Consider the following 21,305-nt stretch of genomic DNA (forward strand, 5'->3'; position numbering starts at 1 on the left):
TTGAGGGGTCTCTGTGTGTTCAGCAATGGAGGAGAGTCTCTGGGTGAGGGAGGCGAACAGCCCCAGGGGCAGCATGTGGGGGAGATGGTCCTAGGACAAGTCTCCCCAGTGAATTTTCCCTGGGGTCAACCGCAGAGGGCAGGAGGTCTGGAAGTAGGCTTGGAGAAAGATGGATTCTGGAGCGGGAAATATCAGAAAAGTCCTGAGGGGTACTTCAGTACCGAGTGCCTCCTTTCTCCAAGCCAGGGTTCCGTGCAGAGGTAGAGGCCTGTGGGCAGGGCTACTGAGCCTGTGTGCCACAGTTCACACTTAGTCAAGCAGTGCTGAGTGCCTTAAATGTACCCCTCACTTAACCTTTCAACAAGAAACTATTGTTCTGTCTCTATTTACCAGGGTAAGAAACTGAAGCACAGGAGGGTAACTTGCCCAAGACTGCCTAGGTAGAAGGTGGCAAATGGAATGGATATAAGCAGAGTCTAGATTCTTAAAGTTTACTGATTAACTGATTGAAGAGAGAGAGCGAGAGGGAGAGAAAGAGAGAGCACCAGCAGGCGGGAGAGGGAGAGGGAGAAGCAGGGGAGCCCGACCCGGGGCTGGATCCCAGGACCCCAGGATCAAGACCTGAGCCCAAGGCAGACACTTAACCGACTGGGCCACCCAGGCGCCCCCCAGAGTCTAGGTTCTTAACCACAGTGCTACCTGCCTCTCAAAGACTCCTGCCTTTTTCTCCTGGAGGGCCTATGCCTGCCCTGAACCCTCACCCTTGCACACTCCTCCAAGGAGGCCTATCTTCCTTCTGGGGATTCAGAGCAACACATCCAGCCCAACACCAATGACAAGATGCAAGTTTCTGGGATAAGACTTAGACATTCATCAGGAGGCACACACATGGTCTCAGCTACTCTGGTACCAATAACTGCTGGCTACTATCATCGTTGTGCTGTTGTTATCTGGAACTGCCATCCTAACGTGCACACTCGAGCGGTTGTTACAATGTAAGGGGATTCACATCTCGGGGGCCTCTCCCTGGCCGTGTTCTCTCCACAGTGCTGATCCGTCAACTATACACACTCCCTGAAATCTGGTTCTTTACAGCCTAGTGAGTTGAGTCACCAGTTTCCGGCACAATTCGTCCTCAAAACTGTCTTCCTTGATTTCTCTCTTTAGGGGGATACTCAAGTAAGTGGACCAGAAGTGGAGCATGGGTTCTGCATTGGTGCCCGGCACAGGAACGCTTCCTGTGCTAAGAGCGAGGTTGTTCGAGGGCAGCGCAAGAGTGTGGGGATAAAACCCCTCGAGTTCTAGAATCCACTTCAAATGTGACATGTTGGAGCAACTGCAAGTCAATTTCATGTGGTTCTGCTTTCCCGGAAGTCACGGTGTCAGTAAGCAATCAGTCAGGAGGCCCAGAAAAATCCAGTTTCTCCTGCGGGATGGACTGCTATCTGTACACTCTCATTCCATTTCTTTTTCCCAAAATGCCATGGATTACTGGAAAGCTGTTAGCCTGTCTGTAAGTGGGTCAAAAGTCCCTGTGCTGACATACTTACTTCCCGAGAGTGGCTCCTCGCGCACTTCCAACAGGTCACCATCAGGCCCATCCAGAGCCTTGCTCATTCCGTGTGGAGACCGTTCTGCACCGTCCCCTTCTCCGGAGGGCAAGCTGGGCTGCTCAGCAACGGGCGTCTCTCCTCCGGGGACCTGGCCTGGCTCCTGGCCGCTGTCTGTCCCTGCGGGAGCACCTGGGGGCTCATCATCCCCGCACCGGCCCGGCTCCTTTTCCGCAGCTCTGGTGTCCGCTGGGGGCCTGCTGCCTGCTGACTTCACAGGGCAACCATACTGAGGTATGACACCGACAAATTTCAGGCCCTGACTCGCAGCCTCCTGGACCTGTGAGGCAAACAAAATGAAGGCGACCGCGTGGATGGGATGTTCTATCGAAGGGAGACACGTGCAACATCCAAAACACCTCGCTGAAGGCCTCTGGGGATCCTTCGGTCTGAACATGAAATCTCTCAAGGCAGCAGACGCTCCAAGTCCCCTCTAGGCAGTGGCCACACCCTAAGCCTGGCCCCACTGGGGAAAGACAGCATGGGCCTTGCTCTTTTTAACTATGAAGCATGTGGTGAGGCAGGGCTGAGGATTACCTCTCTTCGAAATACTGCATGAGTCCCCTTTGGTTATTTTTTTTCTAAGGGGCTGCAAGAAGGTTCTAAAGGATGAGTTGGAACAACAAGTTTGAAAGAGGAAGTTCATTTTGGTAAGAGTTTATTTTTTTCATTATTTTTTTTTCTGATGAATCACCTACTTCCTGCCAATCAGGCTACTGTATAATCCAGTAGGTCTATATAGCCATATACTAACTACCAGATGACATTTTATGACCGAAAGAACTTCCTCTTTTAAACAATTGTTTTGGCAGAGAAGGGCGGAGGTGGGGAAAATCACCACTGTGTGAAAGCTGGTGTGCACATTCCCCACAGCGGGGAAATCTGACCAACACCTGCTCCGTGGTGCTCTCCGCCTCAGCCAAAGGCACCCGAAAACCACGCTGGGCCCTCAGGTGTTGCTTGGGCAGACTCGTGACTCTCCAAGCCATGGTGCACACCATCCAGTCTCAGTCGTAGGTAACTTGCTTCTCACTTCCTAAGCCCCTGAGATGGGGGGCTAACGGCCACGCAGAGTACCGAGGCACTTTAACTCTTCCCTCCCTGACAAATACCCCCAGGCAACTGAATTTAATAGTCGCAAGGGAAAGAAAAATGGAAAGTAAGAGCCTAATAAAATCAAGGAAGACCCAGCCCAAACTAGGAAATCGGCTTTATGGGACTTTCCGGGTGAGGATGCTACAGATGAATCAGGAAGTGAAGACCTCAGAGTTATGTAAGTCTTAGTCACCAACCCCTGAGTGGATGACCTCAGAAAATCTTGAGGCTTCTGCAGTGGTCATCCACCGTCATTTGAGAATTAGTAAGAAACGCCCCCATGGAGATACTCTAAGAGACAAGCAAGCCAAGGCAGCCCTCCTTGGATGAACTGCCCTAACTTTAAGCCAACGGTCATTTCAGTTCAACACTACACATTCTGGAAAGCAATCTAGAGCAGTTACAAATGTACAGTCCAGTCTTTCTATAAAGTCTAGCCTGTGCTAGAAATAATGACGATAGTAGGAATTACCATCTAGTGCAGACCTGCTGTGTCCCAGGCACTGTACTAGGCATTTTCCATAAATTCTTCTGTTTAATTCTTCAAAGACCATTACAAAAAAGAAACTTTCCATGAAACAAACCCCTTTCTGTTCTGAAAATTCATTTTTCGCCCATTAATCTGTGATACCCACCTACTTTTAGAAATTGTTTTGGAAAACTTCTGAAAGAAGACACAGGTAACAAAAGTTTTCAAAAGAAAAGAGGGGGAGATAATTACTGTCCAAGAACCTTAGGTTAAGGGAAGCTAAGCTACTGCCTACGAAGCCTTGCTCTGAGCTTCCTGGCAACATAGGCAAAGCAATGGATCTTACGAATCTCAAATGAAATGAGGAAACGTGCGAGGTCCCTAAGAGAGAAGCATGATTTGCTGGTCAGGAACAGAGAAATTTGTTGTAGGACTCTTGTAGAGCCATGGAGTAAAATGTGCCTTCCTCAGTTTTACAGAAAATGAAGAGACATTTTTCTTACATCACTTATATGCTCTTAACCCTTGACAGACGGCAAGGACCTGAGGCTGCGGCACAGGGGCAGAGCTAAACTGAGGTGATCCAGGGAGTTGTGGATAGCTGCACGGATGCAGGCGTACGTCGGAGCTGGGGAACCGGGCCACCTTAGCGCTGACTCCTCCCATTCCCACTGCAGGGGACGGAGGTGGCTTTTTTCTAATCTTAAATTTTCTAAATCTGTGCATTTTTTGGAAAATTTTTAAAGATTTTATTTATTTATTTGAGAGAGAGAATGAGAGAGAGAGAGAGCACATTAGAGGGGGGAGGGTCAGAGGGAGAAGCAGACTCCCCGCCGAGCAGGGAGCCTGATGTGGGACTCCATCCAGGGACTCCAGGATCATGACCTGAGCCGAAGGCAGTCGCTTAACCAACTGAGCCACCCAGGCGCCATAAATCTGTGAATTATTTCACACCTGACTTGCCAACGCTTTTCTTCAGAAGGGGTTTGGAAATGGGCTTTTTAAAGTTTTGCACACGTTATGCAAATTCTCAAGGCACTAAACCTGTAGTAAAAGTGAACGAAACCTAACGGCCACAAATTTTCATATGTGAGAAAATACTATTAATAATTTCCAGATGTAGCTCCTACAGGAAGGACAGTAAGCTCTCTCCCCGCAAGCTGCAGACCTCTGTTTCAGCTGTCAGGCCCCTACACTCCAGTGGGGCTCTCTCCTTCATCAACTGCAACACTGTCGGCACCTGGCCCACTTGCACCCAGCCCCTGCTACGGGTGTCTCACCACAGACAAGACACCTCTGACTACTGAAGCATTTTTTAAAAGCTGGTCCCAACAGGGCTCGACAATAGGCCTGAGTCATGGGGTTTGAAGGCAGAAAAGGCCTGGCTTGGAGCTCCAGGTGTGAGACTCTGGAATCAGAGTATGTTATGTAACTTTCTAGGCCTCAGTCTTCTCACCCATAAAATGGGGTGGGGGAACCATACTTCTCTTGCAGTTGCTCTGAAGATTAGACGTTATATTTGGCGGGGGTGAGGAAGGAGAGAAGGTACTCCTGACCATCACTGTTGCTCTACCCCCTCTCCTTATCGATCCCAGGCTTCTGTGATCCTGCAGAGACTGACAGTCACCCAGAGTGAGGAGGCGAGGACTCTGGACCCAGGGCATTAGCCCAGTCCTCCCCTCCTTTACTGGGATTTGAAACTGGAATCAGACATGTGCCCTTCTCCCACAGCTAACTGGACAACCATCTTCCTTGGAGCTACTATACCTCAAACTTATCCTCTATGCCAGGGGTTCCCGAAGTGGGGTCCCATATTAGCAGCATCAGCTCAGCATCACCTGGGAACTTGTTAAAAATGCAAATTCTCAGGCCTCACTGACTCAGAAACCCTGAATCAAAACCTCCTTCCGACTTGGTCCCCAAATAGGTTTTTGCCTAGCACAGCGTATTTCTGGATCATATCATGATCATGACATGAGGGCAGGGCCCAGAGACTTGTGTTTTAGCAAGCTTCAGATGATTCCAATGCACCCCAAATTTGGGAATCACTATTCTAGAATACACATTTCACACAGGAAGAGTTTTGTGCACTGCTATGTCCCTGGTGTGAGAACGATGTCTGACACAGAGTAACTATCTGTGGAATGAATGAATGAATGCACTAAACAATGAGTGAATATGTATGTCTCCTCTCCCAGAATGAGCTCCTTGAAGGTAGGGATGGAGACTGCTGAATTTTTCAGCTCCCAAATTCAACACACTGTATTAAGTTCCTACACTGGCCCAGACTAACATTGTATTTAGGTGCTGGGGGTACAAAATAGGAATCCCAACTCTCAGGAATATTCAGCCAATTATTATAAACAGACTTTAAAAACAATTATACCAACATGGCACAAAAATGCTTATTTTATAAGGTTATGTTAAAAAAGATCAAGATTCTAAACTTTATAGACACAATATCATGACAACTATGTAATATTTCTATTAGTGTGTAATTTTTCAAAATTTATCTAATGAGTATGCATATTACTTTTATAACTGAAAAAAGTAAATACTCCACAAATTTCTCATAGAGTATGATAAATATAGTAATAGATATAAAGGCACAGAAATGACAGTAATTATTTCTGCCTGAAGGGGAGGCTGAAAAGTTTCTGACAGGTCAGGACTGTAACAAATGAAATAATGTAATACAACAGGAAGAGGTGAGGAGTGTGACAGAATTGGAGTGTGTATGCTTCACCTTAAACAGTCAAATTCAATTTTTTTTTTTCCAAAATACTGTGCTAGGAAAAACCTATTTAGGGACCAAATCTGCAGGAGGTTTTGAAGGATGAATAGGAGTTCACCAGATAGGTGAAAGAAAGGGAGAACGGCAATGCAGGTAAAGAGAAAGAAGGATCATCATGGGCAAAACTTGATGGTATGCAACATCCTGGTGTACTGAAGTCACTTCTATACACGAATATATCGGGATCATGACAAGAGAAACCAGGAGTGGGGGGTGGGGACTGGAAATCAGAAGGGCCATATCGTGGGTGTCACTGAATGGCATGCCAACAAAGGCTGTGACTTCACCCTGCAGGCCAGCATATTCTCCAACTTTCCCACTGCAGTAACTCCAAGAGCAGAGAATGGAGGTCTGAGGGCAAAGCACAAGATTTCTTTGAATGCTCATCTTTTATCTGAAACACTAATGAGAATTTTGTATCCTGCACCATAGTACTATACAATATCAAAACTTTTAAAAAGATGCAAAAGTTAAATGCCTCCCTCCCACCTCCATCCCAAGCCTTCCAGAGAAACTCATGTCTCAGGAATATGAAACATATGCAAATATGCATAAATCTTTGCAGCTCTGCTTACTTCCTGTGGGTGGATTCCTGGAAGAGGAATTAATGGGTCAAGAGATATTAACTTTTCAAAGGCTTGATACAGGCTGCCAAATTGTTTACCAGAAAAGGGGAGTAGTCCTTTTTAACCAGAGGAACTGCATTTAGATTTTATAAAGATCAATATTTGGCTAGACCCTAAGGGCTTTGACTCTTCTAACTCTAGTACAGCACTTTCTCTTTTTCTCTCTTAAGGTCATTTGACTGTGTTTGTTATATGGATCCCTGTTTCTCATTCACTCATTTATTCATTTGTTCATTCACAGCCTTTATTGAGCAAATCTCCGGAGTGTCCTAATGGTGGGCACCAGCTGCCATTTGTCAGAGTTCACCCTCAGCCACCCGGTCTCCTCACCCTATACTCCCTATGGTGACCTCCTCTACTCACTTGGGTTTAGCCACTAGTCATATGTCAATTATTCCCAAATCTGGACTCCCCAACTGTGACTTTCCTCTGGAGTTCACACCTACACGACCGACGATCATGATCTTAGCTGCTGGGTCCACCACCACCCTCATCTCGCAAACTGGAGCCACAAGCGGCTTCCTTAGCTCTTGCTTTTCTCTAACCCTGCGTTATCTGCTCACCACACCCTGCCAGATTTATCCCCCAGTGTCTCTGGAATCCCTCCTCCATTCTCCATACAACCAAAATCAATTTACCTCAGGCCTCATTCTCTGCTGCTGGACACTGCCATTCCTCCAAGCTACACCAGGTCCTCATGAGCATGGAGTCAAATCAATACAGAAGACCAAATCATGAACACCCAGGTCACCTCGTTATGGAATTGCCTGCAGACGGGCACAATTTCTCTAACGACTGTGATTATTAAAACAATAACTGTCAACATTGTACAACTCTTCCAGAAAGAACTTTAACATGCATGATCTTATGCCCCAAATAATACCCAAAAGAAGAGGAAACTGGCCCTGGGACAGTTATGTGACTTGTTGAACTACCCAGGGCTAATCACAAGGCAAAGTCCAGATTCAGCTCAGTATCCTAAATCTAACCCAATGCTCCTTCAATGGTACCACTCTTTCTACTTTATGTAATCTGGCCTGAGCCGAGATGCTCAGTTTGATACCAGTGTAAACTGAAATACACCTGCACCCACCTCCTTATTTCTGCTGCATTTAAGAACCATCACACCCCTGACACTTACAGGAGTAACACTACCAGTTTAGGCAGCAAAAATGAAATAAGACCATTTTCAACTGATCCAAGACTTCACCCAACTGCTCTGTAATGAATAAGCACAAATTTGATAGTAACTCTATTTTCCCAACCTAAAATCAGAGATTATGATGTGAAAAAGATTTTTTTCTTTTTAAAAAATTTATTTTTATGAAAAGTCTCAACTCGTTATAAAAAATTAGAGCTTCTTTGGTTACACATATTTTTAAAAGATTTTATTTATTTGAGAGAGAGAAAGAGATCATGAGTCGGGGGGCAGAGGAGCAGAGAGAGAGGGAGAAGCAGACTCCTCGCTGAGCAGGGAGCCCCACACAGGGCTCAATCCCAGGACCCCGAGATCATGACCTGAACATTTTGAGCTAAAGGCAGCTGCTTAACCAACTGAGCCACACAGATGCCCCTGGTTATATATTTAAAGAACCACTTTCATGAAAAATAACATGACCTTGGACTAGTCCCAAAAAATCTAAGCTGTATTGTCTTTACTCTGCTTTCAAAATGAATACCTGCTGCTAAAGTTCAAATATACACAGGTTTTCCCTACCATCTGAAAATAGTGTGTTCCTACGAAAATTTTTGTCAGCCGAAATGGCATAAAGTGAAGAAGCAATTACCATTAATTTCCATGGAAAAAAATTTTGAGCAGTCCCAGACCCCAAAAAATAACCTCTCTTAAGCTATTCTGATACCTTAGGACACATTTCGCTAACAGATGCACAAAACAAACTGAGATAAAGCACAGATGCTCACAGACATAGCTCAAAGTTATGGAGGCTGGAGGCTGGGATGCGAGTGTAGCTTCTGGGGAAGGAGACTGGTGGGGCCACTGTTACTGTTTGGGGTACATGTTGCCTCTATGATGGTTTACTGCAAAACAAAGTAGTTTTGCTTTTTGCCATTTTTCATAAAAGCAAAAATCCTCATTGGATTTCTTCCACTTGGTGAAAATAGGTACTAAGGTAGGTTTTTGCAAAAGAGAAGTGGCATAACGTGAACTCTCGAAAAGCGGGGGATACCTGCACTCTGTCTAGTATATGTGTTTATGTTTTAGAGGACATGCATCAGTCAGGGTGAAACCAGTTACAGAGAAATGGAACATGGGTTGGATTTTGTAGAGATGAAAGCTATCTGTGATATGAAGAAAGGAGAACAGGCTCCTGCTGACTGGTGAGTAGGAACCGGAGTGCCCACAGGCCATACTAGATGGCATGCATGAAGTGTCAGAGTCAGTCAGAGACCATTTTGTCAGAATCTAGTGAAAAAGGTTTTGTAGTTAATTTTGTGTGTCAAATGGCTAAACTATAGCAACCAGTTGCTTGGTCAACACTAGTCTAGATGTTTCTATAGGGATATTTTAAAGATGTGATTAACATCTTAATTAACTGACTTTGAGTAAAGCAGATTGCCCTCCATAGTGTGGATGGGCCTCCCTCAATCAGTGGAAGGCCTTACGAGCAAAGATTGAGTTTTTCCCAAAGAGGAATTCTGCTTGTAGACAACAATCTAGAAAATCTGCCTGAGTTTACAAGACTGAGTTCAAGACCACAGCATTACACTTACCTGAGCCTCGAGCTGGCCAGACAGCCCTGCAGGTTTTGGACTTGCCAGTTCCCTTTCAATCTCAGTATGTCTCTCTACAGATACATCAGTCAATACATAGATAATCCCATTAGGTCTGTTTCTCCAGAGAATTCTGACTAATATAGGAGGATAACAGGGAAAGGGAAGAAGGGGTATACGAGCACAGGGCAGACTGATAAAGGACTCTAACTCGAAACCTGACTTGGTGTGACATGAAGAGATGGCCAGGAGCTCCCAAAAGGCAGGGAAAGAGCGTGTGCCCCAAATAGAAACAAGACCACTAGGACTTCATTTGTCATTGATTCAAGGTCCCAGGGGAGAGGCTGAAGTATGGCAAGAAGTGGCCACTGTTGTCCAGGTAAAGGAAATTGCCCCACCACATTCTGAGGTGAGGGAAGGTAAATCCTTAACTGTAGAGTTAAGGTCTGCAAGTTATAGGCAGCTTCTAACTCTGCGATGAACTTAATGGAATTCTCATAACTCATTAGCTCATTAATGCTGGAAATCAGAAACTCACAGACTTTTAAAAGATATAGAGCTGAGCCGTCCAATATGGCAGCTATTAGCCAAGTGTGATTATTTAAATTTAAATTAATTCAAATAAAATTAAATGAAAAGTTCAGTTCCTCAGGCACACCAGCCACATTTCAAGTGTTCAATAGTCACTTGTGGCTGTGACCATATTGCTGGACAGTGAAGATACAGAGTATTTCTATCATCACATAATAATAAATATTATTATGAGCATAATAAATCATCTAAAATACTGAATAATAGAAACAGAGTTTTCAACAATGACTTCAGAGGCATATAACATAGGGAAAAGACTCTCTCTCTCTCTCTTTCACACACAAACACACCCACATTTACCCTAGACCAGACGACTGCCCACTTTGACCCTCCCCCATAACTCATGGGCCACCATTCTGTGAGAGCTGACATTTTAATGTCTTTGGGGATTTATGAAATATAAAGGGAACCTAGAGAGGCATGCACTTATGTCAAGAACAGGCACAAAAATGCTGTTCTGAGTTGCATGGTTACACATGAGTCTTTACGGTGAATATTTTATCATATGCACCCAACCCTTCTCATCTTTTGTCACCTAAACTCTTATACAGCTTTCTGAAAAGAAAGGTTCAAAAATAACACGGATTTTAGCTCAAGTCTGAAGATGCCGTTAGTATTCTCATGTGTTAACATTTAGCTTTAGGAATTGAAACCTTTACTAAGCACTGCTGGGAGTTTAGTGCCATTATCATATAAATATGCTGGTATTGTGGTTTTCTCCTTTAATGACTGGGAGGTCTTAGAATGAGCTCTGGACAAGGAATCTGAGACCTACAGCTTTGTATCCAAGTCTGCCACTCACTAGCGATGTGACTGGTTAAGCCAGAGGATCTATCTGAACTTCAGTTCCCTCATTTATAAAATGAGGTTAATAATACCCATTCATGGAAAAACTGAGAGCTTTTCCCTTAAGGTCAGGGACATGGCAGGGATGTTCACTATCACCACTGCTATTCAACATAGTACTAGAGGTCCTAGCCTCAGCAATCAGACAATAAAAAGAAATAAAAGGCATCCGAATCAGCAAAGAAGAAGTCAAACTCTCACTCTTTGCAGATGATATGATACTTTATGTAGAAAACCCAAAATACTCCACCCCAAACTGCTAGAACTCATATAGGAATTCAGTAAAGTGGCAGGATATAAAAATCAATGCACAGAGATCAGTTGCATTTCTATATACCAACAAGACAGAAGAAAGAGAAATTAAGGAGTCGATCCAATTTACAATTGCACCCAAAACCATAAGGTATCTAAGAATAAATCTAACCAAAGAGGGAAAGAATCTGTACTCAGAAAACTATAGAATACTCATGAAAGAAATTGAAGAAGACAAAGAAATGGAAAAACATTCCATGCTCATGGACTGGAAGAACAAATATTATGAAAATGTCTATGCTACTTAGAGCAATCTACACATTTAATGCAATCCCTATCAAAATACCATCAACTTTTTTCAAAGAAATGGAACAAATAATCCTAAAATTTGTATGGAACCAGAAAAGACCATGAATAGCCAGAGGAAATTTGAAAAAGAAAAGCAAAGCTGGTGGCATCACAATTTTCCGGACTTCAAGATCTATACAAAGCTGTCATCATCAAGACAGTATGGGACTGGCACAAAAACAGACACGTAGATCAGTGGAACAGAATAGAGAGCCCGGAAATGGACCCTCCACTCTATGGTCAACTAATCTTCGACAAAGCAGGAAAGAATGTCCAATGGAAAAAAGACAGTCGCTTCAACAAATGGTGTTGGTGTTGGGAAAATTGGACAGCCACATGCAGAAGAATGAAACTGGACCATTTCCTCACATCACACACAAAAATAGACTCAAAATGGATGAAAGACCTAAATGTGAGACAGGAATCCATCAAAATCCTTGGGGAGAACACAGGCAGCAACCTCTTCGACTTCAGCCATAGCAACTTCTTCCTAGACACATTGCCAACAGCAAGGGAAGCAAGGGCAAAAATGAACTATTGGGACTTCATCAAGATAAAAAGCTTTTGCACAGCAAAAGAAACAGTCAACAAAACCAAAAGACAACCAACAGAATGGGAGAAGATATTTGCAAATGACATATCAGATAAAGGGTTAGTATCCAAAATCTATAAAGAACTTATCAAACTCAACACCCAAAAGAATAATCCAATCAAGAAATAGGCAGAAGACATGAACAGACGTTTCTGCAAAGAAGGCCTCCAAATGGCCAACAGACACATGAAAAAGTGCTCCACATCACTCAGCATCAGGGAAATACAAATCAAAACCACAAAGAGATACCTTCTCACACCAGTCAGAATGGCTAAAATTAACTAGTCAGGAAACAACAGATGTTGGCGAGGATGTGGAGAAAGGGGAACACTCCTACACTGTTGGTGGGAATGTAAGCTTGTGCAGCCACTCTGGAAAATAATATGGAGGTTCCTCAGAAAGGTGAAAATAGAGCTACCCTATGACCCAGCAATTGCTCTACTGGGTATTTACCCGAAAGATACAAATGTAGCGATCCAAAGGGCACATGAACCCCAATGTTTATAGCAGCAATGTCCACAGTAGCCAAACTATGGAAAGAGCCTAGATGTCCATCAACAGATGAATGGATAAAGAAGATGTGATATATATGTGATAAACACACACACACACACACACACACACACACACACACACACACACAAATGGAATATTATGCAGCCATCAAAAAAAGAAATCTTGCCATTTGCAACGATGTGGATGGAACTAGAGGGTGTTATGCTAAGCGAAATAAGTCAGTCAGAGAAAGACAATTATCATATGATCTCACTGGTATGTGGAATTTGAGAAACAAGGCAGAAGATCATAGGGGAAGGAGATAAAAATGAAACAAGATGAAACCAGAGAGGGAGATAAACCATAAGAGACTCTTAATCTCAGGAAACAAACTAAGGGTTGCTGGAGTGGAGGGGGGTAGGAGGGATGGGGTGGCTGGTTGATGGACATCAGGGAGGGTATGTGCTATGGTGAGTGCTGTGAATTGTGTAAAACTGATGAATCACAGACCTGTACCCCCCGAACAAATAATACATTATATGTTAATAAAAAGAAAAAAAAAATCAAGACCTGACTATGTACTGTCTATAAGGAAAAAAAAAATTCATTCATTCCATACCTCAATACCTTACTATGTGGTAGGCACTAGGAGCAGGGGACACAATAGTGAGTCAAACAGGCATCCCTGCGCTCTCAGTTTAATTTGATCCAAGGGGTAACTCAGAGACTCTGAAGAATTAACATGTTCAACCCTTCTCAAACTGTCTATTGCTCAGTTTGAAGGGCCACAGCTTGCCCTTAAATCCCTGGCGGGGCTGGGATCGGGGAGAAGAGATACTGCTTTATTCTCCTCTGCTACTAGGGGTGATTTGGTGGGGAGCTCAGAAAATGCTGAAAGAACTTGGAAAACTACAAACTCCTTTAAAAACAAAAGGAAGAGGTGGAGCCCAGCGTCCTGGTGACAGTAGAGAATAAATCCATCCTCTGGTAACTCTCTTCAGAGCAGGCATTTCTGACAAAAGGAGTTTTATTGGTCCTCATCTGTGTTAACTGACTTAGTTCTTTAATTCAGAGTGTACCTATAATTTCATAATTCATTAAAAGTGTAGTGCATGGGAGTTATAAATCAGTAGAATGGAGAGGGTGTGCTGTTTAACTCCTATTCCTCAAAGATCTTCAATTAGCTATTGGTGCCACCTGAAAACCAACCCACTAGAAGACCCCAACCTGTCAAAAGTCTAAATCAAAGATACAAAAGGTAGGTAAACAAGGAAAGGCCAATATGTGAGGAACGACTCAGTGGTCCCTCATGTAGCAGCCAAGCGGACAGTAGGGAAGGGCCAGAGCTGGACCTAAGGAAGACCTAGAGCCAGTGTCTTCAGCACAGTCAGGAAACTTTCTTCAAGTTTTGTCCCTACTTTTCTTTGTTAGCATCATCCTTCTTTCTTATTTAGGACAAATTTTCTCCATGTGGCAGGAAATAGGATCATTGCCAACTTCTGTAAACAGAAAACTCAGCCTAGCCACTGGAGATGGAATGCCCAAACATCCTGGTTACACACTGCAAAAGATCCCAGAGAAGGGTTCTGATTGGCCCAGCTCAGATGAGGTGTCCACTTCTGGGCCAGTCAGCTCTGGCCAGGGCAGAGCTGGGTGGCTCCCATGGAAGTCATCTAGCTGGATTATTGGAACAAAGGTTAGCAACATGAAGAGGTAAGAAAGTGTCATAAGTTATGTAGAGGAGAGCAAGTGCTCAGTATGCCTGCACAGAAAATCCATAATCACAAAAGCTTATATTTATTGAATGCTCACTGTGTGCTGCAGACTATTTTAAGGACCAGACAGAGATTAACTCGTTTAATCCTTACAATAACAGTAATAGTAGATTTTCTTTTTTATCCCCATGTTACAGATAAGAAACCTGAGGCACAGAGAGGTTGCACAGCTTGCCCAAGGGCACACAGCCCGTAAATGGCAAGTAGGATTCAAACCTAGGCAGTTTGGTTCCAGACTCCACATTCCCACCTATTATAATGGTCAGCATTATATTGTCTATACTCTATCCTGTAGTCTAACCCATATTATGAAATACCAGGACTAGATCATGAAGACTGTTGAATCTTTAGAGTCTGGACTTTTTTTTTTTTTTTTTGGAAATAAGTTTCTTTTCAGGCACAGTTCAAGTGGTACCTTTTTAATTTTTTTTCTTTAAATTTTTTTATTGTTATGTTAATCACCATACATTACATCATTAGTTTTTTATGTAGTGTTCCATGATTCATGAACACCCAGTGCTCCACGCAGAACATACCCTCTTTAATACCCATCACCAGGCTAACCCATCCCCCCACCCCCTCCCCTCTAGAACCCTCATTTCAGAGTCCATCGTCTCCATGGTTCGTCTCCCCCTCCAGTTTCCCCCCTTCATTCTTCCCCTCCTGCTATCTTCTTCTTTTTTTTTCTTAACATATATTGCATTATTTGTTTCAGATGTACAGACCTGTGATTCAACAGTCTTGGACTAGAGTCTGGACTTTTTACTCTGTAAGCAATGAGGTGCCATCATGGGGTCAGAGCAGCAGTGACACAATCAGGTTTCTCCCGAGGAAAATTGATCTGTCCACAGGATGTGGTATGAATTGAGGTGGGGGGTGGTAGTAATAGAAGTGAGCAGACAGGAGGCAAAAAGAGTGGTTGAGGGCCTGGGGGTCACTGCAGAGCCTGTGAGAAAGGTCATAAGAGCTACGCTTGCCTGGGAAGGATGTGAGTGAGAGGTAGATGGGAGACCAGAAGTAGAGACAACAGTCTGTCGACTAAAAGGCCAGACACCACAGGACTCTTAAACTATTGGTAATCACCCAAACAAGGACATTTTTGAAAGCTAAAGGTAGAACTATTAATAATAATGCTGTGATGACAGGGATGAGTTGGAACTAAGGAGACTGAGGCATATGGCCACCTAGTTAAATATGACCAGCAGTGAAGACCCAGAAAGCTGCTTTAAAACAGACTCCCATGACTGCTCTCTCTCATCCTTCCCTGCCCAATATGTGGTCTGCTTCTTCCATCACTCTCCTGCTATTACACCCTTGGCCTTCTTTGCCTGGCCCCTCCCACCATGTCAAATCCATCCCATCCACTCAGGGTCACAACAAGGAAGGCTCAACATCGTCCATCTAGACCATGAGCAGACCCTGTGCTGACCTGCGATCCCCTCCACCCATCCCTAGCCAGCGCTCCTGTTCTCCCCTTAGGGGGCACCCCCCACACCTTGTTCATGCCCCTCCTCTTTTAAGAGCCTTTGCTCTTTTACCATTCAAAGTTCGTTCCCTTCATGGTCTAAGCAGATCCCTCTGTTTGGGAGGCTGTTTCACCCAAACCCCCCATGACTGGTTTCTCCTTGCTTACCAGGGTCCTCTCTCCCTATTTATGGCCCTCCCTGAAATCCCAAGTCTAAAAATGGTCACCTGGTCAGGCGTCAACATATCTCTTTCCTTAATTTTCATCATATCACTTACTTCCACCTGTTTCCTTATTAACCTTTATCTTTCCGAGTTGAATGAGAACTCTGTGAAGTCAGGAATGTTGCCTATTTTGTTCCCTACAATGTCTCCAGTATCTGAAACAGTTGTTGGTACCTCGTAAGTCCTCAATAAATGTCTATTAAAGGGAAGAATAGGAAACAGATGAAATTTGCAGCATCTGAGGTTACTTCTAAGTGGAACGTCTATGACGCCACGATTTCAGGAACAATCCATCTGGGACCAATAATGTTTTGCAAATAACACTCAATTGAGATTTTGAAAATCTGCACATCATTTGCTACTCATCTCATTTTAACAGTGAAAAAAACCTGAAGCCTAGAAAAATTAAGGGGCTGCAGGTCCAGGGGTACATCTTAAGAAAGCCAACTGTTAAAATAAAATTATTTGTAGTCACTTGGGTTTCTAGTCCATCTCTTAACAAACTAGGTCAATCTTCCCCTTAGGCAAAAGAAAATATACAGCAATAAACAGTTTGTTCATATCAGTACTTCTTATCAAGGTAAAAAATGCCTCTTAACTGGGCATTCCTTGGGGCCTTCTTTCTTAAAGGAAGTACCTAACACAAGACTATGCATTTCCTTAAAAAACAAAATGAAACAAAACAGCTAGAATTCAGAGTCCTGGAGCTGCTGAGGTTGACAACCCCAGTTTTATACTTTGGTTAATACCAGTGACCCTGGAATTACAGGCGTGGGGCAAAGAACCTTAAGGCCTTATGAAGACTCCTGAGAATGTTCTGGAAAACCAGTTTTAAAGTCTTCATGGAACTCAAATCTCAGCACCACAGTTAGATGATTGAGGCAAAAGAACATAAGTTTAAAGAACTTTAACCAAGAGCAGATGTTTCCCTTCACACCACGCTGCTGTAACATCCAGTATTTGTGATCCTGCCCCCGCCCCAACCATTCCCTGATTTACACAGGACTCCAAAACACTGATGAAAGGCACTTTAACAAAATGCTGAAATGGTATGGTTGCACCAGTGCTATCCTAGTTTTACCTCTTGCTTTAAAACAAAACAAAACAAAACAAAACAAAAAACTTTTATATTCCCATGACTTCAGACCAACAAAAATATAACACGGTCCTAATGGCATTTGAAACCCCCATGGTAAACAGAGCAGTTAAACTAAGTACTTGGGGATGGTTTTCATTACAATGTGCTAAAGAAATGAATGTTTTATTCTTCCTTTGTAAATACCCTGGAGAACCCCAGACAGTTCTTCTGGAAGATGGAAATGGTTTGAGGGAGTTTCCGATCTCATGAAGGTATGTGATCTCTTTGAGTGACAAACAGGATTTATTTTGGGGGGCAGGGCTTTGCATTCACAACTATTGAGAATTACACTTAAAGATTATTTTCAATGTCCAATAACCCTTATATTCAATACTCAATTCTACTTCTTGCCTTCTTTTTTATTTTTTATGTATTCCATATTTGCCTTAGCATAGTCTAAAGTTCTCTCCCAGTAGAATGAACTGTAAATGAACATAGCATGTTCAAATTCATGTATGTGGCAGACTGTATGTTCCAAAGATGGCCACAACAGGATTTCACATTCTAAATGGTCTACTAGGACCGTGCCACTCCCCCACCAAGAAGCAGAATCTATGTCCCTCTACTTGAACCAGTATGGGTTTCTGTGATAGTTTTGACCAATGAGTAAGGTAAAAAGGGTGCTATGTAACTTTTGAGGCCTGGTATAAATGTTCCATGAATGTCTGCCTTGTGCTCTTGGGATGCTTGTTCTTTTTTTTTTTTTTAAGATTTTATTTATTTATTTGAGAGAGAGAGAGAATGAGAGATAGAGAGCACGAGAGGGAAGAGGGTCAGAGGGAGAAACAGATTCCCTGCCGAGCAGGGAGCCCGATGTGGGACTCGATCCTGGGACTCCAGGATCATGACCTGAGCTGAAGGCAGTCACTTAACCAACTGAGCCACCCAGGCGCCCAGGATGCTTGTTCTTAGGACCCAGCCATCATGTTTTGAGGCAGCCCCCGAGTCTGTGGAGAGGCCTGTAGCCAGCAACAACTTAGCAGTCATGTGAGTGTGCCATATTGAAAGTGGATCCCCCCAGCCACGGGAAGCCACCCCAGTTCATACCACGTGGAACAAAGATTAGTTACCTCTGCCAAATCCTGCCCAAGTTGTAGATTTGTGAGCAAAATAAAAGGCTGTTGTTGTTTAGGATAGTTCATTACACAGCAATAGACATCCTCTTAAAATACAGCAATCCTCACTAACTCATACCCATGGGAAGATACCAGACTAATTTCTTAAAGTCAAATCCACATCCTTTATAAAGGATGCAGTTAGCGGCACTCTCAAATATGCAGAAATGTAAACAAGGATAACATGAATACTTCCAAGGAGTGGGCCTTGAGGGATACGCTTTAATCGAAAGGTAAGAAGAGTTTGTAATTAACTTCGCAGTTTGTGATGATGCCTCCAAACTGCTGGAACTAGCAGGTACTCAGAGGTGAGCCTGGTCCCTGTGGTGTGCCTTACGTTATTAACTGGCTGAGCAAACCTGTAGATAAACATGAGCTCAGTTCTTGTTTATCGCAAGTTACAAATGTGCAGAATGTGAATGCACGATGATGTTTTACTATTCAAGAGCAACACAGAATAATGCCCACATTCCCAGGCACTGTCAGAGTGAGAAGGGGTTGTAGAGACTTCTGCTAATTGTGAGGCTTAGGGGAAAAAAAAATCCTTCTGTGTTATTCTTCAGGTGTCATAAAGAGAATCTTCCACTGCCCTCTGGGGAGTGTCTCAGAAGGTAGGCAGAGTAGCAGCTACATCTCTCCTTCAAAATGGGAAGTCACTGAAATAAAGTTTCTACACCAACTGAATGATAAAGAGTTCCATCAAAAGCTAACTTTATTTCTACCAGGAGTATATTTAAACATTTTCTTTTAAAGTTTTCCCATCTTTTCAGGTATTTTCTTTTGACTTCCACTCCCTGTGTTCTCCATACCCCAAACTTTTTTTCTCTGAAGACGCTTTCTTTATAAAAACTTCTTTGCCTTCTGCTCAATAATACCCTTATCACCCCACCAATAACATCTTACTGCCTCCACCAATAGCATCCCTATCTCTGCCGCCCATAAAATCCCTATTTAAAGAAAATGTGATATATGTAAATGATGGACTATTGCTCAACCATTAACAAGAAGTAAATCCTACCATTTGCAACAACATGGATGGACCCTGAAGGCATGATGTTAAGTGAGGCAAGTCAGGCAGAAGAAGACCAGTACTGTATGATATAACTTATACATGAAATCTAAAAAGGCCAAACTCACAAAAACAGAGCAGAATGGTGGTTACCAGGGGCTGGGGGTGGGGTAGGAGAAACAGGGAGGTGGGGGCCAAAGGGTACAAATTTAAGGTTATAAGATTAATACATTCTGGGAATGTAATGCACACCATGATGACTATTGTTAACAATACTGTACATATTGCATAATTGAAATTTGCTAAGAGAATAGATGTTAATGTTCGCACCACTAAAAAAAGTAACTATGGATGTGTTAATTAACCTTAATGTGGCAACGACTTCACAATATGTAGGTATATTGAATCATCATGTACACCTTAAATTTACACAATGTTCTTTGTCACTTATATCTCAATAAAGCTGGGGGAAAAAATAAGAATCCCCACTACCCCCACCAATATATGATCCCTATCACCCTTACCAATAATACCACTACTACCCCAAACAATGACATTCCTAATATCCCATCAGATTACATGCCTACTACCCAGCCTCCCCAGCTACCTTTTCAATACGTAGGAAGGCTGCTGTAAGGCTAACAGAATGAAGATACAGACTGGAAGTAATTAATTAGATGGGAAACCTTGGTTTGATCCATTTTCTCTGGCTGCCTAGGCTAGATGTATTACTGGTTATTAGAGTACTGGGGCCTTTTGTCCAAACATGCATATTTTGTGTTACTTTTACAGATTACAGCACCACCCACATCATGATAATCTATCTTAGTTTTTAGTCCTGTAAACACTTAAGTCAGAAGTGATCCAACAAGTGAATCATTTAAAGTTTCGATTTTCCTCACAATATGTTTTTTTTCAGCTGGAGTCTCACTCAGATGGCAACGTTGACTTCTAATCTTAAGAAAAAGAAAAGAAAAAAATGTGCAAAAGTAATAGCCCTTACATTAAACTCCAGTCACAGTTGTTAGTTAAGGGGGGGGGGGACAAAAACAGTTATCACTCAACAAACTTTGATTTACTGGATGGAGAGCACAGGGAATACTACCATGAGCCCGTCTGGCACTCAAATTCAGCATGCCACCATCATAAACCATAAATTAGTCAAATAAACCTCTTTGATGAGGGAGAAATCATTCCAAAGCCGGACTGACCACAGAATCACAGACTATTAGAGATTACCAATGTGCAAAGGCCTCATTTTACAGGGAAGAAAACAAAGAATTCAAAAAAGTGATGTGCCTTGTTTAAATGACTGTTATTAGTTAAGTAGCAGGTTTCCTTTACTGGAATCAGGAGAAAATTCTGGAATCGGGCTTTTGAATTTCCAGAGTTCTCCTTGAGGAGGCAAGTCAATTTCAGTAAATGAGTACTCTGTGTCCAAGCCCTGTTCAACACGACTGACTGATCCCAATGCGACTGGCTCTCTGAGTGGGAATTCTCCCCCAAGGCAGAAAGGGGAAAACCTTACATGGGTGGTAATCCCGTCACACTGTCTCTCAAAAACCCTCAGAAAAGATTCCACATAATCTCAAGCAAGGTGAAACCTTCCAATTTCGGGTGAAGATACAACAGGCAGCCTAATTGCTTGGCAGGATAAACTCCATTTCTCAGAGGAGACACCCCACCCTCTGCATGCCGTGGGGTCGGTCCAAATTCCCACATTCATTGTCTGTGCTGGATCCCCCACAAATCTGGCAGACAGGAGGTCTCACTGAGTGGGGATGTTCAGCACCTCTGAACAACGCAGATGGGGAAGTTCAACCTGTGCTGTGAACCCGACATGTGTTCACTGACGGTGCATAATTAGCACTCAAAACATGTTCCATTTCATAAAGAAAGATGAATATATATATATATATATATATATATATATATATATATATGCATGCATGCCACTTTGGAACCTCTCCTGGTGATAACAGCAATTTCCATATTTGTAAACGTGTCTGCCGAGAAGCATGAAGTAGAAACAGGTGACACGAGGATCTTCACAAATCACTTCCAGAAAGGGTTTACTCAACAGGTTTCAAACACCCTGAACACTGGAAAAAGCTACTGCGAGTTACAG

The 21,305-nt window shown here is 43.1% G+C and overlaps 1 protein-coding gene across 3 annotated transcripts in view; it reads right to left on the reverse strand.

The window, feature by feature from the left end:
• Positions 1–21,305, reverse strand: part of RFTN1 (raftlin, lipid raft linker 1) — a 204,180-nt gene that overhangs the window by 55,205 nt on the left and 127,670 nt on the right. For all 3 annotated transcript variants that reach the window (XM_025882664.2, XM_025882649.2, XM_025882657.2), the window contains one exon: positions 1,551–1,890. In XM_025882664.2, the coding sequence (XP_025738449.1) occupies positions 1,551–1,890 (340 nt within the window). The remainder of the gene's footprint in view (positions 1–1,550; positions 1,891–21,305) is intronic.

This window comes from Callorhinus ursinus, unplaced genomic scaffold, assembly GCF_003265705.2.
Source record: "Callorhinus ursinus isolate GAN/ISIS: 27379988/994484 unplaced genomic scaffold, GSC_fseal_2.0 scaffold1, whole genome shotgun sequence".
NCBI classification, from domain to species: domain Eukaryota; kingdom Metazoa; phylum Chordata; class Mammalia; order Carnivora; family Otariidae; genus Callorhinus; species Callorhinus ursinus.